Source organism: Taudactylus pleione, unplaced genomic scaffold (genome assembly GCF_031769625.1).
Source record: "Taudactylus pleione unplaced genomic scaffold, aTauple2 ptg000101l, whole genome shotgun sequence".
Taxonomy (NCBI): Eukaryota; Metazoa; Chordata; class Amphibia; order Anura; family Myobatrachidae; genus Taudactylus; species Taudactylus pleione.
In genome coordinates, this window is record NW_028284503.1 from 272,881 (window position 1) to 300,787 (window position 27,907).

At 47.2% G+C, this 27,907-nt stretch overlaps 1 protein-coding gene across 24 annotated transcripts in view; it reads right to left on the bottom strand.

Moving 5' to 3' along the window:
• Window positions 1-27,907, bottom strand: part of MICAL3 (microtubule associated monooxygenase, calponin and LIM domain containing 3) — a 134,857-nt gene that overhangs the window by 64,200 nt on the left and 42,750 nt on the right. For all 24 annotated transcript variants that reach the window (XM_088470556.1, XM_088470554.1, XM_088470576.1 and 21 more), the window contains exons 2-14: window positions 17,378-17,713; window positions 14,632-14,839; window positions 11,727-11,843; window positions 10,936-11,037; window positions 10,677-10,832; window positions 9,399-9,499; window positions 8,585-8,842; window positions 7,244-7,359; window positions 3,958-4,084; window positions 3,367-3,463; window positions 1,286-1,433; window positions 398-591; window positions 107-219 (exon numbers count right to left, since the gene is read on the bottom strand). In XM_088470556.1, the coding sequence (XP_088326682.1) occupies window positions 107-219; window positions 398-591; window positions 1,286-1,433; window positions 3,367-3,463; window positions 3,958-4,084; window positions 7,244-7,359; window positions 8,585-8,842; window positions 9,399-9,499; window positions 10,677-10,832; window positions 10,936-11,037; window positions 11,727-11,843; window positions 14,632-14,839; window positions 17,378-17,641 (2,001 nt within the window). In that variant the 5' untranslated portion in view covers window positions 17,642-17,713. The remainder of the gene's footprint in view (window positions 1-106; window positions 220-397; window positions 592-1,285; window positions 1,434-3,366; window positions 3,464-3,957; window positions 4,085-7,243; window positions 7,360-8,584; window positions 8,843-9,398; window positions 9,500-10,676; window positions 10,833-10,935; window positions 11,038-11,726; window positions 11,844-14,631; window positions 14,840-17,377; window positions 17,714-27,907) is intronic.

Sequence of the window (27,907 nt, forward strand, 5' to 3'; positions counted from 1 at the left end):
TGACAACCCCCAAACGCAGTCATTAAATATGATAGAGGTAACTTCATCAGTGTATCCTATTACAAGTATTAGTCATCTGCAGCCACAGAGCATTTCAGAGAGCTACCTTGGGGGTGCGTTTCCGAGAGATGGTCTGCCCCAGTTTGCTCAGGAAGGAGATGGGAGACTTTGTGCTGGACAGGAGAGCGGCTTTCTCGTCAATGTTCTGATCGGCGTCCTCTGTAAGCACCAGGTGGGAGACAGGTGAGGAGAACGGTCGGCGGCATTAACAGACCACATCAACGTTCTACATATCCTATAACTCCATGAGTGTGTGTGTGGGCGATATATTTATAACATGGCAGGTTTATAGAATACGGCTATAGCGGACGCCCCGACCCCTCCCCCCTCCTCCTACCGGAATTCGTGGTCTCTTTGAACATCTCATAGAACTGGCTGAGATACACGACCATGGACAGCTTGTCTGGTTCCCCGACAGAGGCCATCTCCTTTCCAGTCATTATCGGGGAGATGCCCAGCTCCCGCTCCGCGATATCGAACGCCAGCTGGTTGTTCTTCTCCACATTGCGCTCGTCTAGAGAGTCAAAGTCACTGGGAAAAGAAGAAAACAAACATATATAGGTGTGTGTCAGTGCGTAACACCTGGACATCATTACATAAGGCGTGTGGGCACTCGCACACATTCACAATGTGCCGGGCGTGTGATAATTACAATGACACCACCCACTATCGCACAAAGCCTGGCATTACAGGAGAGGTGGCAACTACTTGCAGGAAGCCCTGCGTGCTCAGCTGCAGAGCCCAGAGGTGACACCGCAGGCGGGAAGCAGCACCTAATACTCATTGTTTCACTGGTAACACCTTCGCTGTAGACGGAAGAATGAGCTGGATATAACTGATGTGGGACACACAACAAGAGAATACGTCATCCCACAGTCCCAGCATTTTACAATGGGAAATCATAATCCAGGGTAGGCAGCCTCTGTTGAACTACACGTCCCAGCATGCCCTGCTACAGTTTTGCTGTTAGAGCATGCTAAAAGAGTGTCAGAGCATGCTGGAACGTGTAAGTTCCACAGCCGCTGAAGGGCCAAGCATTACCTACACCTGTTATAATCAGTCAACGCAGCCAACTTAATCGTACTCCCCAATGAACGCAGCCCCTCACTTTCCAAGACCACCGGTTTCCGGCGGGTATTCTCAGGAAGATTGGCTTGGCATGCAAAATGGCCGCCTCCGCCCGCACAGGCGGCAGCTGCTCTGCAATAATGATCTGGTGTCTTACATGAGCTCAGGGCGGTAACGGTGGATAATGGCACATAGGGCAAGGCCGCTCTTCCAGGACATGGTGAGGTCGGTGACGCTGACGCCCGCGTAGCCTTCCGTTTGCTTCTGGCACCAACCAAGGAGCTTGCTGGAGCGAGCGATGGACTCTTCACGAAGGGAGAGACACAGGATAAATACAAGGGGACAAACCGACCATTATTCTATATAACACTGTACAGTCTGACACAGACGCTAGCTGCGTGCGGGCGCCAGGGTACGAGGAAATGGCTCATTACAGGTTGTGCAGGCGAATTAGCAACAAGTGCAAATATACAGGAGACCCCCAACGCACCATCAGTAAATATCCTCCATCAACACAGGGAGAGTTACTTAATGAAAGCAAAAGTCCGCTCGGCTGATGCAACTTGGTTTGGAAGTCATTTACCACCCCTTAGTAAGCACAATTTAGATGTAGGTGTGATTGATAATAGGTCGATACCAGATGGCCAACAGGGTCAAAAAATACTTTTTTTTTTTTTTTTCTTTAAACCTATTCCTAACCCTACCCCTAGGGCCCAACCCTCACCGCCCCCTCCAGCAGCCGAACCCCAACTCTCCCCCAAGTGCCCAACCCTAACCTTAAAAATATTGAAAAACATGTGTCAACCATTTTGGTGTCAACCATTTGTGTACCATAAAAAGGGTTAAGAAGCGGCGCTCTCTGAGTGGTGAGCAGCTCGATAAAGAGAATAGTGTGTATTATGGGTACAGCCTAATAGGCTGGGACCAAGCGCTGTAAATCTGGGTTTCTATATAGGAAAAATGTGTATGTAAGTAGAAAAATAGAATACAGTAAGGAGATAGAGAGAGGAAAATAAATAATAAAGAAAAGAAAAGAAAAAAAAAATGGAAACATTTTTTTATTTAAAAAGTGCAGATAAAGTCAAATAAAATAAAATAACAAAAAAGGACAAATAAATTAACAAACTTAGCAACAGGCAGTCAGCAAATTAAAAGTAGATGCATGCGGTTATTAACCACTAAGTAATGTTTACAGTCTTTTTGGACTGATTGGTGCAGCGATGGGAGGTCCGGTTTGTGCGGTCTTGCTTGAGTATGCTTCACCCTGGTGTGGGTGAGGATGTCCCTAACTGACCCTACCTGTGGATGCTGCTCCTCTTCTTACCGCAATTTCCGCTGGTGTGCGTCAGAGACCCGGCCGGTGTGGCCGCGGCGGTATGTGATGACGTCAGACCGGCTTGGTTCCTAATGGAGTCTTGCCTCCTCCAGCTAGTATTCGCTTGCACGCCTCTTTTATCAACCAACGCGTTTCACATCAAACAATGCTTTGTCAAGGATATTTATTGTCGTTATTTCACTGCCGGAAATCGTGGCAAGAAGAGGAGCAGCATCCACAGGTATTTATTATTATTTATTTATCAACAGTTTCTTATATAGCGCAACATATTCCGTTAAGCTTTACAGTTTGAAAAGCGCAAATTAGGGACATTAGGGTCAGTTAGCGACATCCTCACCCACACCAGGATGAAGCATCCTCGAGCAAAACCGGACCTCCCATCGCTGCACCAATCAGTCCAAAAAGACTGTAAACATTACTTATATGCATGCGGTTATTAACCACTACTTTTAATTTGCTGACTGCCTGCTGCTACGTTTTGTTAATAATTTGACCTTTTTTGGTTATTTTATTTAATTTTATTTGACTTTATGTGCACTTTTTTTTTAAAATTTGAATTACATTTTTTTTTTATTTATTTATCTTCCTCTCTCTATCTCCTTACTGTATTCTATTTTTCAACTTACATACACAATTTTCCTATATATAAACACAGATTTACAGCGCTTGGTCCCAGCCTATTAGGCTGTACCCATACTACATTTGTGTGCCAACCTTTTGACCCTGTCGACCATCCCGTGTCGACCTGCTGACTGTCACCTTCCATCCACATAGCCTAGAGGCAGCCTGAGGGAAAAACCGTATTGTACTGTATTATTTCTACATAGACCAGTTGATAGTTTTTATTTTCTGCCGAGTTTGGCTGCATATGAGAGGAGTTGAGAACTCTGGGAATAACTTGCCATTGCGGCCCAGTTTGGGCGTCCTTTGTGCGTTCAGCAGGTTCCCGATCTCCAAGTTCAGATCCTTCATTTCTCCAGTGTTGTACAAGTGTCGGACCTGAGCGAAGGGGGAGGGAAAGCACAGAGGATGTCAGGAATATAACTGTGTAATGGAATCACTATAACCAATCAGTGTAATAGAATCTACATGCATCTATGTAAACAATGCAATATACAAATAGCACAGATTAGGGGCTGCCATTAACTGCCATCACTTAACCAACAAACAAAAAATTTCCACCGCATCACAGTATATGGTAGAATGACATACCTCACAAGCTTAAAATAATATGGACGGGGTCTGGGCTTTAAAGTAAGCCCCCTTCCATGACCCACGGCCATACACATCCAGACCACACCCACTTATAATCAGACCACATATTATCAGGAGAACCCGGGAATAGGGACCGTTGGGAGGTAAGGTGTAATACATTTTTGTTATCAGGTAACGACTTGGGAAGAGAAAAGTCCTTAGCTCCTGTATTTAAGGACCGCCACCGAAGGAGAGCGCACGTTATTTCTCAGCAGACGAGGACGCAACAGAACGCTCACCTGGCTGGGTCGCAGGAACTGCAGCTTGACATTGGGGTAGCGGGTAGTCGGGTCGACACTATACTGGCTGAAATTTTTGCTCACGTTCTCCGGTGTGGTCTGCGGGAGCAGCCTGTATATGCTCTCCCTGAAATACAGATTAACAGAGGATGATCGTCAGCAATGGGGTAACAAGGTAACAGATGTATTTAAGTTTTCATGTTTCATTTAAACAAAAAAAAACAAACAAAAAAAAAACATTATGGTAAAAAAAGTTATCCTTGTTAACTCTTTATTTGAAGTCCTTAGGGGAGACAATGGGGTGTAGGTGGACCTGGAGGACAGGACACCAACAGCAAAGCTTTTGAATCCCAGGATGCTCCAGTCCCTCCCCCCCCCTCTCTCTACTCGCCCAAAACTCAGTTTTGTTAACAAGCCCAAGGCAGGAGCAGGATAGGAGAGAGACGGAAGACTGGTACACTGAGGAATCACACTCTCACACAGAGAAGGAAACAAGTGACCAAGAGAAGAAACCCATAGAAGCCAGGTGCGTCAGGGCGGGTGCCCTGTGGACCCTATGGACTTTGAATAAAGAGTTAACAAGGGTAAGTTTTACCATAACTCTCCTTTTCTTCTTCAGGGTCCATAGGGTTCCACAGGGAGACAATGGGGATGTCCCAAAGCAGTTGTTCAAGGGCGGGAACGCTCCTGAGCCGATAGGAGAACCCTACGCCCGAAGGAAGCATCCCAAAAGGCAAATGTATCAAAGGCATAAAACCTAAGAAAGGTGTGGACAGAAGACCAGGTGGCCGCCTTGCATAGCTGTTCAGCAGAGGCGCCACAGAGCGAGTAGAATGAGCAGATACTGTAGCCGGCACAGGAAGGCCAGTCTGCGTGTAAGCCTGTGAGATAGTCATGCGAATCCATATGGCCAAAGTCTGTTCGTTAGCTGGCCATTCCTTCTTGTGGAATCCATATTGGACAAAGAGGGGGTATGATTTCCTAAAGGGGCGACCCTTGTCTAAAAATGGGATGTCTGCAGCCACCAGGCTAGGGACAGGCGAACCACCGGACGGAGGACCATCGTCTGGGATCTGAGCAGATGGGGCAGCCCGTTCCACCTGGAGAGGATCAGGTGTTGTAGGGGCCTTGAGTTAAACTGAGCGAACTCCACCATGTTGAAGGTGAACACCATGGATCCCAAGGTCTGCATTGCAGAGTAAATTGACAGTCTGCGCACTCGGTGCTGTATTACTGAGATCTTGTCAACCGGTGAGTCCAGGAAGGCTCCCAAATGTACCATTCATTGAGAAGGTGTCAGGGAAGACACCCACCAGCTGCGGTGCTAATCTGATTAAGGGGCACGGTTGGTCGCATCATCAAACGTTGCACTAGCCCTACGGAGGCGCAGATCACCCGTCTGAACATGGCCGCCTGATTCACTGCTGCGGCGTCTGTAGGCGAAGTCACTGAAATCCCCGGCAAGTGTCTAAATTCGCTCTGTGGCTTAGAGCGGTAACCATCGGGACTGTCAAAGCTGGATGGTTGGCTGAGACCTAAATTGTAAAAATAATATTTGCACGACGCCATCTGGCGTAGTCAGTATATTATTGTGCACGGCGCTATTTTAGCGTTATGTACATTTGCAGTTTTACTGCACACTGTTAAAGACTTTACATAATCATGAATACACACATATTTAAAGACTTTATATATTCAGTGCTGACAAACAAGTCTTGTGGACATGTCTGGGGCTAGTAATTGGAATACACAAAGATACTGCGAGTGTTTACTTTGCATATAGAAACAGTAGGTCTGTGGCAATTGAAGTATAACATAGACACTGTAATGCTCACAAAGAGTGTTCTGAATGTGGATTCAGAAACAATTGTCAGACGTTTAGCTATCGTAGGCCTTGTGTCCCATGCTGATGTGGTTAAGAGGGACTGACAATTGTATTCTGAATAAACATAGGAAAGCCTTTTGTTAAAGTTATCAGACTTCTTGCCAAAGCTTACTCCACCTGTGAACAGGACAAACTCCATGGTCTGTCATCATTTTAGTTCAGACAGAAGTAATATTACTGTTTGAAGCTATAAATTATATATATATATATATATATATATATATATATATATATATATATATATATTCTTCAAACATGCACTTAAACGATCACATGGGTATCCACAAAGCGTGCACACATATATACAGTTGCAATTATAAATAGAAACACACACAGCGCATGTTTTGCGCTGTAACACAACCCCTGCACACACCTTTTACGCTGCATGTAGACACACAACGCATACTTACATATAATCATAAATATACATGCACTCAAAAGGTTCCTGCACATTATGATTTATATTAAAGTTATTAATTATGATGTAAAATGTATGTATTTGATAGCTAAGGTTTAGTACATGATAAGCAGACCAGGTTTGGTACCATTCTAAACCACTGTCTATTTGCAGAAATATGGTTCAATCAGTAAGGAGATCGCAACATGCGTCTGCAAGTTATGGACTATAGAGAATTAGCTGTTAGAATGTACTTTGTATATAGTGTCTATTGATTAGTTAAAACACACAAAGAGCCATTGGATGGCTGAACTACCATTGTACAAACTGACCTATGACAGAAGAACCAATAGGATTATGCCAACTCGTTTCTATTGTATTGCCTACTCTCTGTAAGGGTATATATATAGGCGCTCTATATTCAGTAGTTAGTCATCATATTCTTTCTTTTGAAGGAGGCCTCACCTTTGATGCCGGAAATCTGGATCCAGAGCGCCTGCGTATGTATCGATTGTACCTTGTTTATGTATAATCTTTCGCGCTAATTGTATTTAGATCACAGCGTGTAAATGCCGTGGTAATAGTTGGGTGAAAATTGCCGCAACAGAGTGTGGCTCAAGGGCCTTGTTCCGCCAGGACGCGGGAGGGCGAGGTGATGGAAGAGCAGGGTGGTTAGCGTATGCCTTGGTGTACATAGATCTACGCTCGGCACTGCAGCGAGCAAAATGCCATCAGAACAAGTAAATAGTGAGACGCATTGTACAGAAAAGGGTGGAATTACCCCTTAACCCCCAAACGAGCAGCCTACGAGATACAATGTCACAGAGCTCCCTCAGAGCCAGTATACATAGGACATTTGTCACCTAAGGCAGAGATGGGCAACCTACAGGATTTCAATCAGTTGTGGGACTACAGCTCTCAGCATGCTCTGGAGCTGAAGACATATAGAACACAGGCCACCGGCCAGTAGAATTAAATATTAAAGTGATCATCTGCGTTCTCACCTCTCTGCCAGCACCTCCAATGGACTAGCGCCTTGCGCCCAGCTGCGTACCATCCACGCGGAATCCATGGCAGCCAGGAACCCTCGCGCTATGCCCGTTCCCATAGGCCAAAAGGGCTGACGGAAGAATCAACATAAATGTTATAATGGAGTACAAGACAGATGGACAGAAAGAGGAGGAAACATTGTTATACCAGTTCTCATATCTATTTGAGGCCCAAGTTATGCCAGAAATTTACCAAAGATTCAATTAAGAATAAACATTTTTTTTTTATAAAAGTATATATTTATATTAAATATCCTCATTAAAAATGTGGGTAACATCATTGGCGAAACATGTACTAAGAACCTTATTATAAAACCATCTTAATTGTTGGAGTTTATTATATATATTTATTTTGATAATCAGTATTTCTCCCCTTTTCTGTATTCCAGAGGTTCCGCCAGGAACTGACATGGCCGCTTGGAGAATGTACCAGGAGGGGGCAATTACATTCCAGACTATGCCAGGAACTGACATGGACGCTTGGAGAATGTACCAGGAGGGGGCAATTACATTCCAGACTATGCCAGGAACTGACATGGCCGCTTGGAGAGAATGTACCAGGAGGGGGCAATTACATTCCAGACTATGCCAGGAACTGACAGGGCCGCTTGGAGAATGTACCAGGAGGGGGCAATTACATTCCAGACTATGCCAGGAACTGACATGGCCGCTTGGAGAATGTACCAGGAGGGGGCAATTACATTCCAGACTGTGCCAGGAACTGACATGGCCGCTTGGAGAATGTACCAGGAGGGGGCAATTACATTCCAGACTATGCCAGGAACTGACATGGCCGCTTGGAGAATGTACCAGGAGGGGGTAATTCCATTCCAGACTGTGCCAGGAACTGACATGGCCGCTTGGAGAATGTACCAGGAGGGGGTAATTCCATTCCAGACTCTGCCAGGAACTGACATGGCCGCTTGGAGAATGTACCAGGAGGGGGTAATTCCATTCCAGACTGTGCCAGGAACTGACATGGCCGCTTGGAGAATGTACCAGGAGGGGGTAATTCCATTCCAGACTATGCCAGGAACTGACATGGCCGCTTGGAAAATGTACCAGGAGGGGGTAATTCCATTCCAGACTATGCCAGGAACTGACATGGCCGCTTGGAGAATGTGCCAGGAGGGGGCAATTACATTCCAGAGACTACACCAGGAGCGGACAACACGATCACACTGGTAACAAGACCACAAGAGAAAGGTGAATTTACCCTTATACTGTGCTAAGGAAAAGGTTCACCCGGAATGAAACTGAGGCTCTAGAAGGGTCCTGAGAATGCATCGCGCTCACCTCCAGGAGACTGTCGCCAACCAGTGCCACCAGCAGCCGGTGCCCGTTTCTCTCCCGAACCAGAGCGGCATTCTCCGAGGCGTACATACAGGTGAAGTCAAACATGGCCACATCCGGCTGCCCGTAATGATTGATGGCGAAATCTAGGGTGGGCAGCTGCTGATTGGTGGAGAACTTGGCGGCCTCCGTGGCATAATTTAACAGTGCCTCTTGGTCCACATTGGCACGTGACAACAACATCTCGGTATCGGCGAAATCCTGCAAGACAGACATTCCCGGTTGCAGTCACTGCAGCGCCATGTTTGTACACTAACCACAGAAGGCGTCGTCTACACAACACAGAATTTAAAAGGGAAATACCGGCTGCAGAAACCGCCACCACCATCTGGTCTAACGCACAATGAGGGGGATATACTATTATATACAGGTCGCTGTACAGTCCTGGGAACACCGTATAATAAGACGCTCCAATGCCACATTATTTTCCACGCAATAAACCCAGTTTCCGGTCTCAGAATTATTTGCCTTCAATAAGGTAAATGAGGAGAGAGCAGAGAGCAGGGGTATTTATATGAGATGTGGCACATTTCTTGCTGTAACGTTTGCAGCATATAAAGAAATGTATATTCCCTCCTCCGCATATAGCGTGACTGGTTAGGGCCATATTCCCCCGCTGTGCGCTTATGCCCTTGCTGGCCCGTCTGCAGCCCAGATGACGGAGGAGGAAGTTCCTAAATCGTTGTGATGCGACAGAGACAAACACTGGGCCGGCTCCATCGGAGCGCGGTCCGATGAACGGTCAGCGAGCACTTACCTGCAAGATGACGCCTTTTTCCAGCAGACTCTGCTTCTTTGCGGTCATGACGAAATAGTGCGTATCATCTTTATAATAGACTATGTTCTCCAGATCGATACCTGGAGCAAAAGAACACAAGACCATGCGTGAAATGTGTACGGATCGTGCCTAGGGTACAAATCACTGAAGGACCAGGAAGACCCAGAGACTGACATGAAGTGGTCTAGAACAATTTTGGGCAACCACAAGTTCCAGCAAGCCCTAATTGCTGGAACACTGGAGAGTCATAGGTTACCAAGCACTGACAGAACACCTCTATAAATGGCCACTAGCAGTATCTAGTTACAAGTGAAGAGTAGTAATACGGTCCCATCTGTACTAGGGGTGAAATACGCTGCATAAAAGTGTATAGTTATATAAAAGTGTATAGTTATATAAAAGTGTATAGTTATATAAAAGTGTATAGTTATATAAAAGTGTATAGTTATATAAAAGTGTATAGTTATATAAAAGTGTATAGTTATATAAAAGTGTATAGTTATATAAAAGTGTATAGTTATATAAAAGTGTATAGTTATATAAAAGTGTATAGTTATATAAAAGTGTATAGTTATATAAAAGTGTATAGTTATATAAAAGTGTATAGTTATATAAAAGTGTATAGTTATATAAAAGTGTATAGTTATATAAAAGTGTATAGTTATATAAAAGTGTATAGTTATATTTTTCTGCTATACAGGCCAGGAGGCAAGATCAGAGGACTGTGACCTGCCAGGCCCAAACAATAGGAAATTACTCAGAGACAACGCAGGAGGTTTAGCAGCACGAAAATGACAGGATGGAAAGTGGGCGGATAGAACAAGGCCTGCGACAATGGCAATCTACTGAATATTAGGTTCTGCCAGCCGATGTGAGGTGCCCATGCAAGCTGCAATAGTGACAGCCAATTAGGGCACGGGCTAATACAACTAACAGTAACATTAACATATTAAATGAAGAATGGAGGACACTGTTGGGCCCAACGGAACGTTCAGTCCAAATGCGTCAGATTTGGACATGGACAGTTTTGTGGCCGAACTGGACGTAGATCTGACCACACTGCTTTAAGGTCAGCCATCCGGATCTGCCCAACCTATGAGGACCTGCAGTAAGAACCACAGCGAGCAGGAAACCATCCTGAAAAAAACATTACACATCTACAATAATGGCTTGGGGGTCTGACACTATCCTGCATGTAGAACGCTTCTCCCAGCACGTCCGGGCATCGCCCAGGGGGCCCAGTCCTGGGACACTGACCTGTTGCTTCTCGCAGGTCCTGGAAGAACTTCTGGTTGAAGATGAAGGCCACGCCGCTGATCTCTTCCACCTTCGCCTCCGCCGTCGTGTTCCGGTTGATGAAGTTAGCTGTGATGGCAATAGCCAGCTTGCCGCGAAACTCTTTCCGTCTGAAACCTAAAACCATAACCAGGAAAAAAAAAAAAAAAAAAATAGTCACACAGCGGCCGGGCCTCCTCCAATTCCCACCAAACATGAGCTGGTTTCGTTTCCCGCTCACCTGCCAAAGTATTTCTTCTTCCATCCGCGCCAATGATGACATCAAACTCGTATTCTGACACGGGATGGCCTTTGGGGTGGACCTTTGCCCGCCAGCCAACACCTAGGACGTCAAAATTGGAAAACTGAATCCTCCATAAACAGAAAGTGAGATATTCTGGACTCCTCGCCAAAAAGTAAAATGGTCGCAGAGAACGATGATGTAATGATATAAAGAAGGGGCCACTGTTTTTACAGAGAGGCAATTTTTTGGGCTGAACCAACATCATGGAGAATGGTACAAGGATCTAATGCTCTACCGGTGTGTGCCGATGCCGCCAAGTAGCCTTAAGAGCTCTATAGCGAGCGGCCTATTCAATACAGGTGTACAAACCACATCTAGGGGTATATTTACTAAAGGTCGATTTTAATCTATATTAAATCGATTAACATCGATGTTGTGCTTCTGGGGCTAAATCACACATTTACTAATACTTCAAAATCTAAAATCAAAAATTTGCCTGTTAGTAAATGTGTGATTTAGCCCCAGCAACACAACATAGATGTTAATCGATTTTAAATCGATTAAAATCGACCTTTAGTAAATATACCCCCTAGGTAGGGGTGGGCAATAAGCAGCCCCCCCCCCAAATGCTGTAAAACTACACATCCCAGCATGCCCTGACAGTTTTGCCATCTGGCCATGCTAAAAAAATGTTGCAATGCATGCTGGGATTGTAGTTCAACAGCTGGAGGACGGCTTAATGCCTCAGCCCTGCCCTAGAGTCATCAAAACAAAAAAACAGGACTCACGGTCATTTTCCTGATCCTCCGGAGGCTCCACCAGTCCCTGGAACTCAATGTTCACGTGGATCTCAATACCGAGGATTAGAGACACCTTCAAGAGGATGAGCTGCAGTTGGCGAATACCTGTGATTGACGTAAAATGAGGCGGGGTTAGCGGGCAGGAACCAGCGCAAAGACAAAATGTCTAACTACATCAGTTGAAAAACATCGCTATGTGTGTATGTTAGCGACAAATCAATTCCTCATATTCTGTACGGTCGCTACAGACCCCGCCCACATCTTGTTTTTGTGCCGTCTGTGCGCAGTTGTGGAGCCTCAGGAAAAAGTAGTCTTCACTACCTGACTGACTGGTTTCCGCTGAGGAACGCAGAAATAGTGAATCTCCCTTTCCCGATTTATAAAAGGACCACTCCACCCTGGTGGCGTTCAATAACAAGAATATAAAACCGTATATTAAAAGAAAAAAAATACTAAAACAAAACCCGTTCCTGGTCGCTCCCATGCCGCAATCCACCGCTTGTCCCGCTTAACCTGTCTGAAACAAGCCGGGCAGGACTAGACACCCCTGTAAACTCCCGATAACCAGCTCAGTTGGCTTCAAACGGGCCTAGTGAGAAGGGGAGTGCGGAGTGGTGCGTGCGACCACCAGAGTGGGACCCCTGAAGCCGATCATGGAAACAGAGCGTGGAAGGCTATGAAGCGCCAGTTTTACTGCATCGCCAACCGAGCCTAAAATAAAATGTTACGTTTCCAGCGTAATTATCCCTCAGCTTCCAGAGCAGGTCCCGGAAACTCGCGGCTCTAAGGACGGTGTTTATCATAAGTCCTGAACCTGTAGACAGAGGAGATGTCTAATGTAGCTGCTCCACTTAACCCCAAGGTGGCGCTGCGGACCATCACGGTGACTGGAAGCTCAGGGGGTTACCACCCTTATAGGGTTTATTATTACTAAACTTTATTTATATTGCGCCCACGCGCTTTTAGAGAGAAGACTGACTCACTCCCATCAGTCCCTGTCTGACGTCCACACAGACGCACACTTCATACTGTCAGAAGCCAACGAACCTACCCGGGAAGCTGTATTCCTAATTACAAGCTAAATCAGGAACAATGCAGCGAGTGTGACTGAGCCCTTAATGAGAGCCGGAGTGAATACATTACAGTATACTAACACACTGCATAGTAATGTCATGTAACGCTGGATGGGCTGCGCTGGTTACTGTCCGGCTGGCCCATTTATCACCCCTGCGTGAGCCTGACAGCCGAGCAGTCCGTGGATGGACCAGGCTGGCACCAGTCTCAGCACGGTCCTGCACTCTGAATACCCGCCAGGGACAGCCTGCTGGCGCGTCTGCAACTATTGCCTGACCGTAACCCCACTCAGCAAATGAAATCCATGATCCGTCAGACACAAAGCACTTACACTTCTAACGGGGTCTCAGAGAACGGCCGAATGCTGCTGAGGAGGGGGGAATGGGCGGCAGAGTGTCCTACACTAAGAAGAGGGCCACCGGGCCCAGATTAACACTGTATATGGTAGAGGTCTCCGCTGCCATAATTCAGACACGGGTCTACACCCCCCATCCATAAGAAATAAAGTTCAAAAATCCAACTTTTTTGTGTTCTCTTTGTCACTGTATAATAAAAACAAACAAAATATTCCGGTTAAGGGACTTGACATCGACTATGGGGGCGATTTAATTCAGCGAGAACTGAATAGCGCCGGGAGGGAGCTCCTGGAGTTATTCAATTCACATCGATGATTACTCTGTCGGGAAGCAGTTAAGTCAGTGAATACCGGTACTCACGATTTACTCTGGGTGTTTATAGTACGACAACCGGTATTCTACAACGAAAGTGCCAGTCGTAAGGGTGGTAGAGCGGCGCTAAGCCGGAAAACAGCCTCGCGGCAGGCACTTTAGTCGGATTTCTCCTTTGACACTAAGGAGGGTGAGAGAAGAAATCATTAGCCGAAGTACCAATATAATTTTTGTATTGTAATCAATTTATTACTTGCCCCCAAGGCCTCCTCTCAGTCTTATTTCTGCGCAATTACCCCGAGGCTGTTACAGCGACAATAACGTAACCAAGTCTAGCATATACAACACCCATATACTAGGCAAAATGAAAGAGATTAGAGTGCCTTATTTAGACAGACTCTGGGGACTATTTGGCACAGACGTGGTCAGATATAGATCCATTTTGCCTTCACTAACCCATAAAAAGGATGATCTGTGACATATTGCGCACACTGAGCTGAGGTTACGAGCCTGCAGGGTTGCATAAAATTGTTTAAAAAAATAAATAATCAAAAAACGGATTTGATTTAAATCAGATTTTTTTTTTTTATTTATTTAAAATAGGATTTTTTTAATTGAAAATTTTTTAAAGAAAACTCTTAAAATTTTTAAACATTTAAAAAAAAAAAATGTATAAAACATCCTATTTAAATCAATTTATTTTTTATTTTATATTTTTATTATTCAATTTTACTCAACCCTACCGAAGCCTGCAATTTATTTATTTAAGTATTTAAATAAAGACATTGCAGCCTTATCACCTCGTGTTACTGACAGACCGGCCCCTGTGTTTATCAAACAATCTTTAGGTATAATACTTTGTTCCTCAGAGTAATCCGCATTAATGGGATTAGAGTCTCCATTGTCTGTGCCGTAATTATATGTAAAATAAACATCAGGTCATTAGATGAACACGAGGCAGCGTAATCCATGTGTTACAGTACAGGGGGACGCATTCATTAGAGTACGAAGATTGGGGTACGTTATACAGCAATTACTCTGGGGTCCCTGAGGGGGATGTATACAATTCCTCCAGCCAAGCAGGGAGGGGGTGGTAAGAGACATTTGCCAGGTTAGTCAGCGCGGTAAAGGGGCAATCGCAGGATACTCACTGATGTGATCGATGGCTCCAGCGCAGAACTTCCCGTGGAACTTCTTAGCGCCGAGACTCCGCAAGTCGTGGATGGTGAAGGGCCACAAGTGTAATACATTATTCCGGGAGAAGGCGTCCCTCTTCTCCACCACCACCACCTTGGCTCCAAGGAAGCTCAGCTCTATTGCCGTGCGCAGCCCGCACGGTCCAGCGCCGATGATGAGACACTGCAGATATACAGGGAAGGATTATTATACAAGTAAGACCTATAGCCACAGGTTAGATGCGAGTCAGGACAGACAGACAGACATCCGGCGAAGGGGCCGCTGTATCGCGACACGCAGACTCCAGATCACGGCGTTACAACCCCTCTTGTGAACCAACGAAGAACGTTACAAAGGCCGTGCATCTGGGTTACAGAAGAGCTTGCACTCCGCTCACTGCCAGAGATATCGTTCCCGCATTTTATAGTCAGTCACGATGAGACGTATTTTAGGTGTCGGATTATCTCAGAGATTTAGAGGTATTAATCCAATCATAATGCTAGAATACTTTAACGTATTTTCCTGCGATGTTCCCCTAATCTCCAGTTCTATGAACTCTCGTTTTATCATAGAAACTTTCATATTTACAATAGTACATGAAACAACCGGAGTGCTTATATTTAAACTTACTACGCCTATTTTGCTATGTTATTCCGATGGAACACGCTGCCATGTTATAAGAAACATAGGTCCATATTCAATTCGGAGCGAAGAGCCGCTCTCGGCAAAACTTTTTCACAGGTGACGTAATTTTCACCGATTTGAGTTATCCCTTTATTCAATTTGTCAGACTTTTCGCCGGTGCGAAGAGTAAATGTATCAGACCCTGTGATAAAGTATCACCTATGAGTAGGTGGCGTAAAAAAAAGTGCAGAATTGGGGTTTTGGGGTGCAGACTTACAAAAACCACCCTGCACCCCTTGGACAGTCCCCCAAAGTTAATCTGTGTCAAAAAGAAATTAAAAAAGCAACACAGGATACCCCAAAAAAAAAAAAATGACATAGCCACCAAATGAAATAAAAGCATAGGGTGAGTGAGGGGCAGAGTCGCGGCGCCCCCCGGTGGCCGCCCCGGGAATTAAAAAAAAAAAGGTATTCATTTTGGGGGCAAAAAAAAAAAATATATAAAAAAAATTGATGGACAAACTTTTAAACTAGCGAAATAGACTCAGGGGGGGTCCCCAAGTATGCCCCAGGTGGTTGCGGCAGGTGGATTTTTCACGATTTTTACTAGCTCACTTTAGCAACTTAAAAATATGCTTTCACCCATTTTCAGGTACCCCAAATTGGGAAGCAATCGGGAAGCCGACTGCCTAAATACCGGCAGCTGACTTCCCGACTGTCTTATCCCGGCATGGGTGAAATGCCGGGCGTCTAGATGTAGACGTCCGCATTTCCCCAACGCCGGGAGACCGGCGCCCGGCATCATGATCGTAGTGATGCCGGGCGCCGCCAGCGGACAGCCGCGGGGGCAGGAAGGGGGGGGGGGGGACTTAGAGTTAGGCACCCCCCCGGGAGGGTTAGGCTAGGGGGAGGGAGGGTTAGGCACTTGGGGGGGGGGGGAAGTTAGGGTTAGGCACCCCTAAGGAGGGTTAGGGGGGTTAGGTTAGTACATACTTACCTATCCACGATCGGGATTTCCAGCGCTGTCGGGCTTCCGCTGCTTCGCACTCTGCTCCTGTCGGGCTGCCGTTGACGGGAATCGTACCCATTCCGACCCAAATTTGATGGGACTACTTATTTTCCCCCCAAAAAGTGGCTAAATGCTATTCTTCACCACTGTCCCAAAGACGCTAAATAGCGCCTATTGAGACCAAAGACCCCAAATACCTTTTGCAGAGCTATTCGGGGGTACCCATAGTGAACCCTCATGTCAGGGCATCTTTTGGGGGGGTGTCAGGCTGATTTCCCAAAAAATGACAGGACTTTTCGCAGATTTAGTTTTCGGCGATTTGGAATTGAATACGGGGGATACGCGGGGATGAGCAGCATCATTTTTCGAACCTGAAACCTGCGTTGATGGCGAGAAGTCCAGCAACTTACTTTTCGCTCCAAACTGAATATGCCCCATAGAATTTGACGGCAGATAAGAACCACTTGGCCCATCTAGTAGGCGCCCCTTTTCATTTATCTTTTTGGCAACTTCAACCCTATAACAGAGGAGCTTCTGTGACTGAGCAGACACAGAGTGACTGGCTGCATTGTAGACTTGCCCCTGCAATCAGGCTCCCGCATGGATTGGGGATTTCAGGGCGACTGCCATAACTACACTCAGCTCTCTGACAAGTAACAGAACCTATTAGCGTGTGGTCCTAAATATGCGAGAGGGGTTGCAGATGCCTGCGTGGGGTGGAAATCATGTTACACTTCATACAGAGCTGACTTGCTGGGACCTATAGTACCACAACAGCCATTGCCCAACAAGCTGACCATCTCTTTATTCAAATTTTCCAAAATAGCTCCTCATGGAAAACGAATCAGCAACCAGATTCACAAATCAATATAAAAACAGATTAAAGAGCACCTGGAGGCAGCCATTTTGTAGGCGGAGCCAACAGTTGCCAGAACGCAGCCAATGAACTCAGATTATCTGCCGTCATCAGTGGCCCTGGTCAGCCCAATCATTCTCGTTAGTATTGGTCCTCAGTGTGTAGACGAGAATGGACCCTTTCACCTTCATCCATCTTAATGAGCGCATGACGTAAAGGGCGGTACTCTCACCTTGGTGTTGCTACAGGCCTTGGCCTTCTTATAATCCTTGTGGCTTCCTCTCTTGTCCAGCTTGACCCACAGCGCTTTGGCCTTCCAGTAGTTAAGCTTGGACTTCAGCTTTGGGTAGAAAGTGCGGTAATCCCGAGGTTTTAATTCCAAATAGTCACAAAGTTCCTGGAAGCTCTTCATCGTCCCCTTGCAGGTAGAGGCCTGGACGAAGCGGTCAAACAGGACATGAGCCTGGTTAGTCTTCTCATTGCGGCCGTCCTCCATGGCGCAGGCTGGGCCCGCACCACCTCAGCACCTCCCTCAGAGAGGCTCCGCTATAGGGCAGACATCTTTAACCTGGAACGCAAAATAAATATAGTTATAAAGTGACATATTAACCAAAGATACAGTAGGCAACAAAAATAATAATAACGGAAAAGCGAGTTCGGTAACCCCAGTTCTTGGCATGGAGAGCGCAGCAGCCATGAGTCGCTCACTGGCATTAGAAGATAATATTTAAATCTAGTATTGCAAGCCAGGCACACTGGTAGATGTTGAATATCTGGTATGGGCATCTTCGCCACTTGTTTTGATACACCTCACCCACGGCACACTATCCCTGGTCTCGCTAGAATGTTGGCATTGTTACAGTAATTGAGGTGGCAACACCCGGCTCAAAGTCAGTAAATTTACTGACTGCCACTAATCATATTTTCACCTGTCAGTAAAAACATGAGCCACAACCCTGGCACGGGGGAACGGCACACGTCACTGTTCTGGTAACATGCAAAGTAGTCCCTGTAACCCTTAGGCTAGTCACGGAACCATTAGTGTCACGGAACAATTAGTGTCACGTTACAGAACGTTAGACAGACAGCGGCAGAGCACTTAATCTTACAATGTTCTGTATTGTTCTGAACCCTGGACAATGATAAAACTCCAACCTGGCGATTACACATCATTAACACCAATCGGATACAACAGCGTACAATGAGGACACTGCGGAACCACAGTTACATTGTCCATCCTTAATGTGCCGCACTGCCGCCGTTTTTAAGCCCTTTACAAACGGATGCACCAGGACGGTCGAAACAATCCCGGGTTGCAGGTGACCTCTTACACGCACCAAAGGGGGGTACCGCGTACCTGCCAACAGCACTTCAATCAAGTCACATTAAAACGTGTGGCCCAACGTAAATTGGTCATACTTGGGGGCAATGGGGCATGGCCTATATTTGGCAGTACTAGGGACGTGGCCTAATAAGTTCCTATTTTCCCAATTAGGACTGTTCGGTATGTAAAACAGTAACTAGATGTTGCTTCCTAGCACCCCCACCAGATTTCCATCATTCATAATAATCGAGTCACCATACAAAGGGCAGCGTTACGATGCTTTGGCTGCAAACCACAACACCATAAACTTTACAGTCATAAAGACAAGTGAGGCGAGGAATTAAACATGATTAATAACCTAGACCGTTTACATTGTACTAAAGGTGTCTATGTACAAAGCCTTGAAGAGAGCTCAAGCGAACGGCGATAAAGTACCAACCAATCAGCTCCTAACTGGTTGGTACTATATCTCCGTCCACTTTACTTCTTTCCAAAGCTTAGTACATAGACCCAAGTGTTCTTCCAGATCCCCATACTTACTTTCACTCACAGAACGACGACGCCCTCCATATAATGGAGACACGTTTGCGGACAGACACAACTGGCCCACACATGTTTTATCACTCTGCGCCCAATGCCACACTGTAGCAGTGTTGGGGGGATCACACAGCGCCCCGTACTCTGTGTTATCCGTCACCATTTCACAAGCACCAGTGTTCCCCATCAACACAGACTTCACGGGTCACCAACTGGCCCATCCTCCTGGCACCAAGCGCTGAGGCATTGTTTAATCCCAGCTGACGTGCGACTCCCGATCCCTGCCGGAACCCGAGAGGCACGAGGTGGCTTTGGCACATAATCTGACGCCGCGAGAGTGGAATGAAGCAGGACTTGTCCCTAATAAAACATTCAGTCATGTCAGGCATAAAATAAAAAAAGGATTCTGTTCTCAGCGCTGAGCTACAGGCATGGCGCGGTGTATGGCGAGGGGTCCGGGGAGCGTGTGCGCCAAAAGGTTTCCCCGATTTCTTTATAAATCCGACCAAAAAAAACGCTGCAGCGTTCCGGCGAATCTCACGGAGGATATTTCAAAGAGCTTCTGCTCGTTGACAGATTATAAGGAGAATTACACATATCTATAGCCTACAGCCGTACAAAACACAGAACGGAAAACAGGCTTCATTTATAGACAGGACAAGTGGTTATAGTTCAGTACAGAATGACGCGCCGTCTGTTTCCTCTGTGCAAGAAGAGGATGTTCCCAGTGACTGTGCATAGGAGCGAGGCGAGCACATAAATAATATACGTATTCTGTGCCAACCCAGGGAGGAAAAGCAGCCAGAGTCCTGGAACTGCTCGTCAGGGGGAAACAACAGCAACATGCAAACCTGGGAAACCAAACCCTCGGGGAGATTCCAGATCCCCAACTGCCCTCGCGGGAAGGGACGCAAGTCTTATAGAGACATGCTACATCCTAACTAGCACTGAGAGCTCGAAGCCTGGGGAGGAGGGCGCCCCTGAGCGAGCCAATACCAGCAGCGAAAGGTGACCGCTCAGCGCCCGGCCCTTACACCGGCTGCTTCTCCACTACAATCCTGCATCCATGGCGGAACGCAAAACAATCTGCCCGATTCATAACGGATCGCAACTGCAACAGGGTACGCAGATCGACCGATGGTGCGTACTGCGTGCGTGCACCACAGTGCGCCGCGGCTGAATTGTGACCGCGCAGAACCCACACAGGAACCCATAGCAGAGCGAGTGGTCGGAGAAACACAGGCGTGCCTGTCCGGTCGAACGTTGTTGCATGGGCGTGGATAAATTAGCCACTGCGACGACATACGGAGCTTAAGTACTCACTGCGTGCGATGAAGTTAGCAATTTCTGTATATAACACTGTGGACAGAGAGCGCCCCCATGAGGCAGCGCACTAATATGTGCGGGGTCAATAGGACACCAGAAGCTTGAACCCCGAAGACCTGCCCCAGCTGTGCAACTGAATGGAACAGGATTAACGCTCTGACAGATTAGCTCACAGAGAACAGGTGTCTGGCAGCCGACGGCCTCCAGCTCCTATCACTTTCCAAGCTGTAGATCCCCAGCCCACAAGCCGGGCTGAGCTCACAACGCTGGGACAGTGCGGCCTGCAGACACTTTAATCCCCATTCCATAGTATCCATCACTGTTCGACATGTAGTGTAAATACCCAACAGACACAGGGTGTGATCTGCAAGCTCCTGGGGGCCCGGGTAAGCGCAGGACACCTCAGCTGACGGTCAGGTTTATTTAAAGGGGATGCCCAACGTACTCACAGCCAGAAACCCTACTACTGAGGCATGAGGCACAAAGTTCTTAATGCCTCAGTGGCATCCCTAGCGAGTTGATAGGTTGAGTACCAATTCCACGCTGTGGGTGGGCACAAGGTCAGCCAATGTCTATACAAACCTGTCAACGTCAGTGACAAGCTCCAATATACACACCTCCGAAAGTGTAAACTTTTCAGTAAGATAAATATTGAGATACACTTAAATCTTTCTGGAAAATCGGCCCCCTCTGTGTAGCATCCATACGATGCAATGCCCAGATGCACAGGATAGACCTGTGCCCCCTTATCAGCAATTGGCCCACGGGTAGGACCAGCTGCAGACATGCACAAGAGGGCAGGAGGCGTGCTGGACAGGAAGGGGTGCAGGATCTGACCGCAGACGCAGGATGCCGGAGCGTGCAGACTGAGGAAGTGACAGGGCCCGCGGGTCATCCGAAGGGACAGGACGTAGAATGGACAAGTGGCTTACCCTATGTCCAACCGGACACAATGTCTGAGAAATGTCTCTAAAAACAAGGAAGAGTAATAAACACTATACAATAGGCCGCAGGACCCCAAACAGTGCATGTTTTCCAGGTGTCCTGACAGAATCACAAGTGAAATAATTACAGTCTGTTGTGCATCTGTTAAAGGTGTCAGTGAGTAATGACTACACCTGTGCACCTGCTGGGTGACCTGGGAAATGTGTGAGTGAGTAATGACTACACCTGTGCACCTGCTGGGTGACCTGGGAAATGTGTGAGTGAGTAATGAGTACACCTGTGCACCTGCTGGGTGACCTGGGAAATGTGTCAGTGAGTAATGACTACACCTGTGCACCTGCTGGGTGACCTGGGAAATGTGTCAGTGAGTAATGAGTACACCTGTGCTCCTGCTGGGTGACCTGGGAAATGTGTCAGTGCGTAATGAGTACACCTGTGCTCCTGCTGGGTGACCTGGGATGTGTGTCAGTGAGTAATGAGTACACCTGTGCACCTGCTGGGTGACCTGGGAAATGTGTCAGTGCGTAATGAGTACACCTGTGCACCCAGGAACACTGAAAGGGGAAATACAAGCTGAAGGAAGTGGCACATTAACAGACAACAAGGAAAACAAGTTCAAGTTCGTAATCATCTGGAAATATCTCCCCTCTGACAGCAGTGACTCCCAGCCACAGGATACCAACGTTAAGGAGAAAGGGAGACAGAACAGGCACCTTTCCGTGTATGTGAATGGCACGCGCCTGCCTACGCTTTATGCAATCTACAACAGGTAGAGAAGCAGCGGATTTGCCCATTCATCAGCAGTGATTGTTACGCCTGTGACGGCGTGGGAGGACGCTTTGTTTGACAGTTCTAGTATAAATATCTACAGAAAGCGACTGGTGTTACTGTATTAGTCTGCGCGCTGTGCAGGGTAATGCAAGGTAACGTTTCCATACAGGTTACGGGCTGGCGCCCTCGCTGACTGGCATCGCAGATCAAGATGGAAGCCAGCGCGCCAAGCTGGAAGCACCAGGAGGCGTTTTCTTTTAAACTTCAGCAGCAGAATATAATCATTCACACATGTGCATGACCTAATCTACATAGCTGCGCAGTAACTGTGACAGAGCCCCATCGCTGGGGTAACGCGCAGTGAATTACCGGCCACTTTCACAAGCTTATATGGTGTGTGCAATAAATCACAGGCTCTAAATCACTGCAAACATGTAGGGGGTTCATGATTTACACTGCAGATGTTGTGAGATAACCATTTTATTTGTGAATACGAGAAGCCGATATATGAGCGGGAGATGCTCGTCACTATAATCTTCAGTGCTGCTGGGGGGCCCTGCTCCTTGCTCTACCACATCACTCATTTCCTGATATACTCTGTGCTGCTGGGGGATCCTGCTCCTTGCTCTACCACATCACTCATTTCCTGATATACTCTGTGCTGCTGGGGGGCCCTGCTCCTTGCTCTACCACATCACTCATTTCCTGATATACTCTGTGCTGCTGGGGGATCCTGCTCCTCCCACTATATAACTCTCAGCCTGTGGCTTCCTGCTGCCTACATTCCCCTCCTCACATCATGTCACTGTCCCTGTCACATGCATCCCTGTCCTCACTAACACATCACTCATCTCCTGATCTACTCTGTGCTGCTGTGAGCATTTCACAGGTCAAATTCACATCTTAAAACTGGTACAAAAAGGAGATGAAGACAAATAATGACCCAAGTTCAATACATCAGAAAGTGTAGCATGAATGTGGAGATTCATTTCCCTTTTTTCTTTTCTTTTTTCAATTCAATGTTCTGCAGTTACACGTGTGAGGCGTGTGAGGCGTGTGATAGTTGCATGTCTGCCCAGTCATTCTAGGTGGTCAGAGATCCCGCCGGGTGCATAATCTGCACAATGAAGTTTTAAAAAGCAAGACTGTCACATTGTCACTCCATCTCTGCCTGTCCAGTTACAGACACCCCCAGCCCAGCATGCCACCTGCGGCAGAGGGTAACAGAGCCCATTTATTCACATATATAGTGCATTTATTTTACATTACCCAGTTCAGTAAGACACAGAAGCCCCATATGCTCACAGTGATTATATTCCCTGTGTAAATTGTGCCTATAAATGTAAGTAATAGTTAAGTGTTATATTGTCTTGCTGTGCAGGCCATAAAGTAACTAGTGCCCCCAGTAGAACCTGTTACCCATTGCAGGGCAATATATGGTCTCCAGGGCAATGCCATGTAATGCTGGGGCTCGCCCACTACTCCTGACCCTCGCAGGTACATTCTGCCGTCACCTACAGGGTCAGCGTTACTGTATACATCAGCCAGAGCCTGCTACATAGGGCAGACACTCTTATAGGAGGAGACCTGATAGGACCCTGGTAACTCCTCTCCGTTTCCCAGTGTAAAACTAAGTGGTTCGGCCAAAACCCCGGGCTGTCAGTGTCCTCTCCTCACAGCTCCTCAGTTATCCCTCTGGCAGACCCGTCACAGCGCTGCGAGGCTTACTATCCTAAAATAGAGCTGGCCGACAGGAGAGGAGGGGAGGTCGTCTCGCACACCCAGAGCGTGAGGTGATCTCGGGAAACCTCCGATTGGTATTTCTCGCCCATAGGCCAATGATCATAGAAGCGAGATCTGGAACGGACGCCCGTTGAAGGGACCGGTGCGATTACCATAAAAAGTAACGCTTGTTCATGATCTAACCAATGAAATGGTGATCGGGAAGATAAACGGCCAATAATGTGGCTGCTATTATCCTTTAGCCTAACTGCAGCACCACCCCAAGCCCTCAGGTTTGGCCGCCTCCTGTGCAGACATTAAGCCCAGATCTGGTCTGCGCTAGCCACAGGGAGCGAGAGGCGCCCTCATTGGCCGGCCTTACATCGGGTCATCCGTCCATCCAGGGTCATCAAGGATTCAGGGACACAGGCAGCTATGGTCCAAGACCTAGTGGGTAATGTTCCACCGAACTATCATTTATTGGTGTTGGCAATTTGCCGTGCACCATCGCGTGTGCGAGCTGGAATTTATCAGCATGATTAGGCAATTACACAGCCCGACTGACCCTCCTGCCATTCAGGGGGCGGTTATTTTCTGTAGGTGGGAAGCGTTACAGGGACAAATCATCCATCCCTGCACCCCATGGGAATCACTAGGAAGTAAATATAGGGCCGTAAAACAGGAGGCCTCTCACACCCCAAACATCCGCAGAGAGCAGCATTACTCAGATGTACTGGGCTAGGTCTCCAGCACAAGCCCCTCTATTCACCCAGCATTGCTCCTGAGGATCAGATACCACAGAGGCGTTAGCAGGGGAGGGAGCGTGTCATAATAGAGATATTACAGCCAGGGACACCGCAGGCCGGATAATCACAGCCATTACTCTGCGTATAATTGAATGTAGATTGACGATGATCAGCGGACAGCGCTTAAATGTCACCGACCGGCATTTAGATGTAAAACCTGATGGCGTGCAAGATCAGGCGAAGGCATCTGCCAGAGGGGAGGAAATGATCGTATAAGTGAGGGAAGGAAAAGTACATGGGGGAGGAGGGCCCTGCTCGTCAGCGCGTACAGCCTAAAGGTAGCACATAACTGGATAACAGAGAGGGTGCGCGCTGTACCCTCCATGGATGACATTAACCCTTACCTGCCAAGAACTGAGAATTTGGACATTAGTGATAAATGGTGCAAATGTAATAATTTGCTATATAGAAGGGTCAAAGCAGAGTCTGAAATAAAATGCCCTGCACCCGTCTTATGCTACCGGCGCCTTCAAACGTAGGTTTGAATTCACTGGAACAAAAAATGGCGCTGGGATCAAAAGTAACCAATTCAATGTTTTCTTTCATTTAGTAAACACAATAACCGGTGCCCCAGGTTTCCTAAATGTTTCCCCAAATGCCCCACCTGTCTCCCGTTCTGTACAGATGCTGTATGTACCACAGACAGGGCGATATACACTGTAATCCGCCTCACGGGTGCCGGAATCAAGGAAAGAACGCGTGATCTGCAGCCCAGGAACATTCGCACCTTCTCCTTCATACACACAGTCCTCACCACCCACGGCCTGTCCTCGGCTGAGCCAGGCCAGAGACCCGGGGAGAGGAGCGGGACGAGGTGCAGGGGAGGAGGAGACGCAGGAACATTCGCACCTTCTCCTTCATACACACAGTCCTCACCACCCACGGCCTGTCCTCGGCTGAGCCAGGCCAGAGACCCGGGGAGAGGAGCAGGACGAGGTGCAGGGGAGGAGGAGACGCAGGAACATTCGCACCTTCTCCTTCATACACACAGTCCTCACCACCCACGGCCTGTCCTCGGCTGAGCCAGGCCAGAGACCCGGGGAGAGGAGCAGGACGAGGTGCAGGGGAGGAGGAGGAGGCACAGGAACATTCGCACCTTCTCCTTCATACACACAGTCCTCACCACCCACGGCCTGTCCTCGGCTGAGCCAGGCCAGAGACCCGGGGAGAGGAGCGGGACGAGGTGCAGGGGAGGTGGAGACGCAGGAAGACAATACTGAGACTGTTTACAAACACAGGAATGGCGGCTCCGCATTACAGCATCTTCCAGAAATAACCCGCTGCGGGGCACAGAGGCGGCCTGATATCAGAGGCATATGCCAGCTGACACGTGTATGGGGGATGTTTATATACACAACATACTCACAGACACTTACTAACACAGAAGAGGAATCCAGTTACGCTGTAGTGCGACTGCACACGCTATAAACATGGCTACACCGCATTAAAGCCAACGCACATGAGGCGTGTTTAATGCAGTTCCCCGTGTGCTTTTATTAATGCAATCTATTTCCTTTTTGAAACTTGTGAAAAGTGTGTCGTGCTCCTGATTCAGCTTGGCTACCAACTGCTAATACGCACGCAGTCAGGCGTTTCGCACTGCGCATTCATCGCAGTGCACGTGCGCGAAGAGTCCACTGCTATCGGGACTGTGATCGCAGGGACTACGCAGACACATCGCAGAGTGATCGACAGGAAGTTCCGTTTGAGGGAGGTGACGGGGGGAGGGTGGTGGTCGGCGAAACGCAGGCGTGCCAGTGCGTTTGAACAACATTGCAGGGGCGTGCATAAAATTATTCACTGTGATGCCTTCCGCAGCCTGAGGACTCATAGCGTGCGCTGAGGTTAGCAATTTTAAGGTGCATACACACGGTCAGATTTGTCAGATGAACGATTTGATGAACGATTTGACCAACGATATGAACTACGAACGATTTTTGACTGCATTAAAAATAAATGGAATCATCCAAATCTGACTGCAAAACACATCAGATATCGTTATCTGACAAGCGGGAATGCGCATCCTTCATCTGACAAACATGTCAAGATTTTCCTTCAGATATGAACGATTTTGAAAATTGTTATCGTTCAGATCTGACACAAAATCTGACCGTGTGTATGCGCGCCATACGGTCTGACCTTGTACAAGTGTGTGTAAGGCTGCGATGGTACTCGATTGTACCGATGGTTTTGCAGTCTGGCTAAACATTACGGATGTGTGTAAGGTAAAGTGGGTGTCCTTCTGTAGTGCTGCGGTGGCATAGCGAGCGCAATAAATTAGCATACTATCGCAGTTGAACGGCGTGCGTAATCGCTATTGAATCAGGCCCTGTGATCGAACATGATGGAAGAAAACTTTAATGCTATTATAGTGCACCATTCAGGCGCTCACCAGCAGCTAAACGAGTGATAACGGAAACAAATTATCAGTAACGACAAACCGAAAACTGCAAGCTGGCGCAATACAGAATATAATAATAATAATAATAAGAAGAAGAATAATAATAAGAATAATAATAATAGCATCTTGTCGTAGTTACGTATTTATTATACAGCATTTCAGATTTTGCCCGGAGCACACAGAGTTAAAACTGCTACAAGTCAGAAAAACGATTCAGAACACAGAACCCGCCGGTTCCAAAGACACCACCATCAGTTTTATTATTCTGCCAAACGAAACACGGAAAAATAATCCGCCTGTTGCAAATATATATTGGCATGTCCCTATTCCGCAGGGCGCCCTGACCGCCGTCCAGGGGCGAGCGCACACTTACACGGACAGCCTGTGCAATGTGAGTGCAGGTGACTGAGGTGTTTGCTCAGTTACAGAACAGCGGATTTAATGCTCTGCCTGTACAAAGACGGCAGCTCTTTCATGTCCCCCTCCAGGCCGTGACACGCATCGGGCTGACACCGCGTTCTGCTATCACAATAGATAAACGCGGCCCACTCCCAAAACAGGAAAAGAATTAAAACTTTGAAGAGCGACACAACCCAAAGACTGGAAAACCAGAAGAACAGAAACTAGGAGGGGAAATGACTGCAGCAGCCATGATCTGTATAGAAAGGGAAGTAATCAGCGCAGATCACCTCCCTGCGGTTTCGCACTGTATGTTATTACAAGGGCTACGTGGGTTCTAGGATCCAGTCACACAGCAATGTTAGTTTGGGATCAGATGGTTACGGAGCATAGAAAGGAGAATTAGGGGCATATTTACTAAAGTGGGAGTTTTAGAAGTGGAGACGTTGCCCATAGCAACCAACCAGATTCTAGCTATTATCTTCTAGAAGGTGATAGCAACCAATCAGATTCTACTTAATATTTAACTAT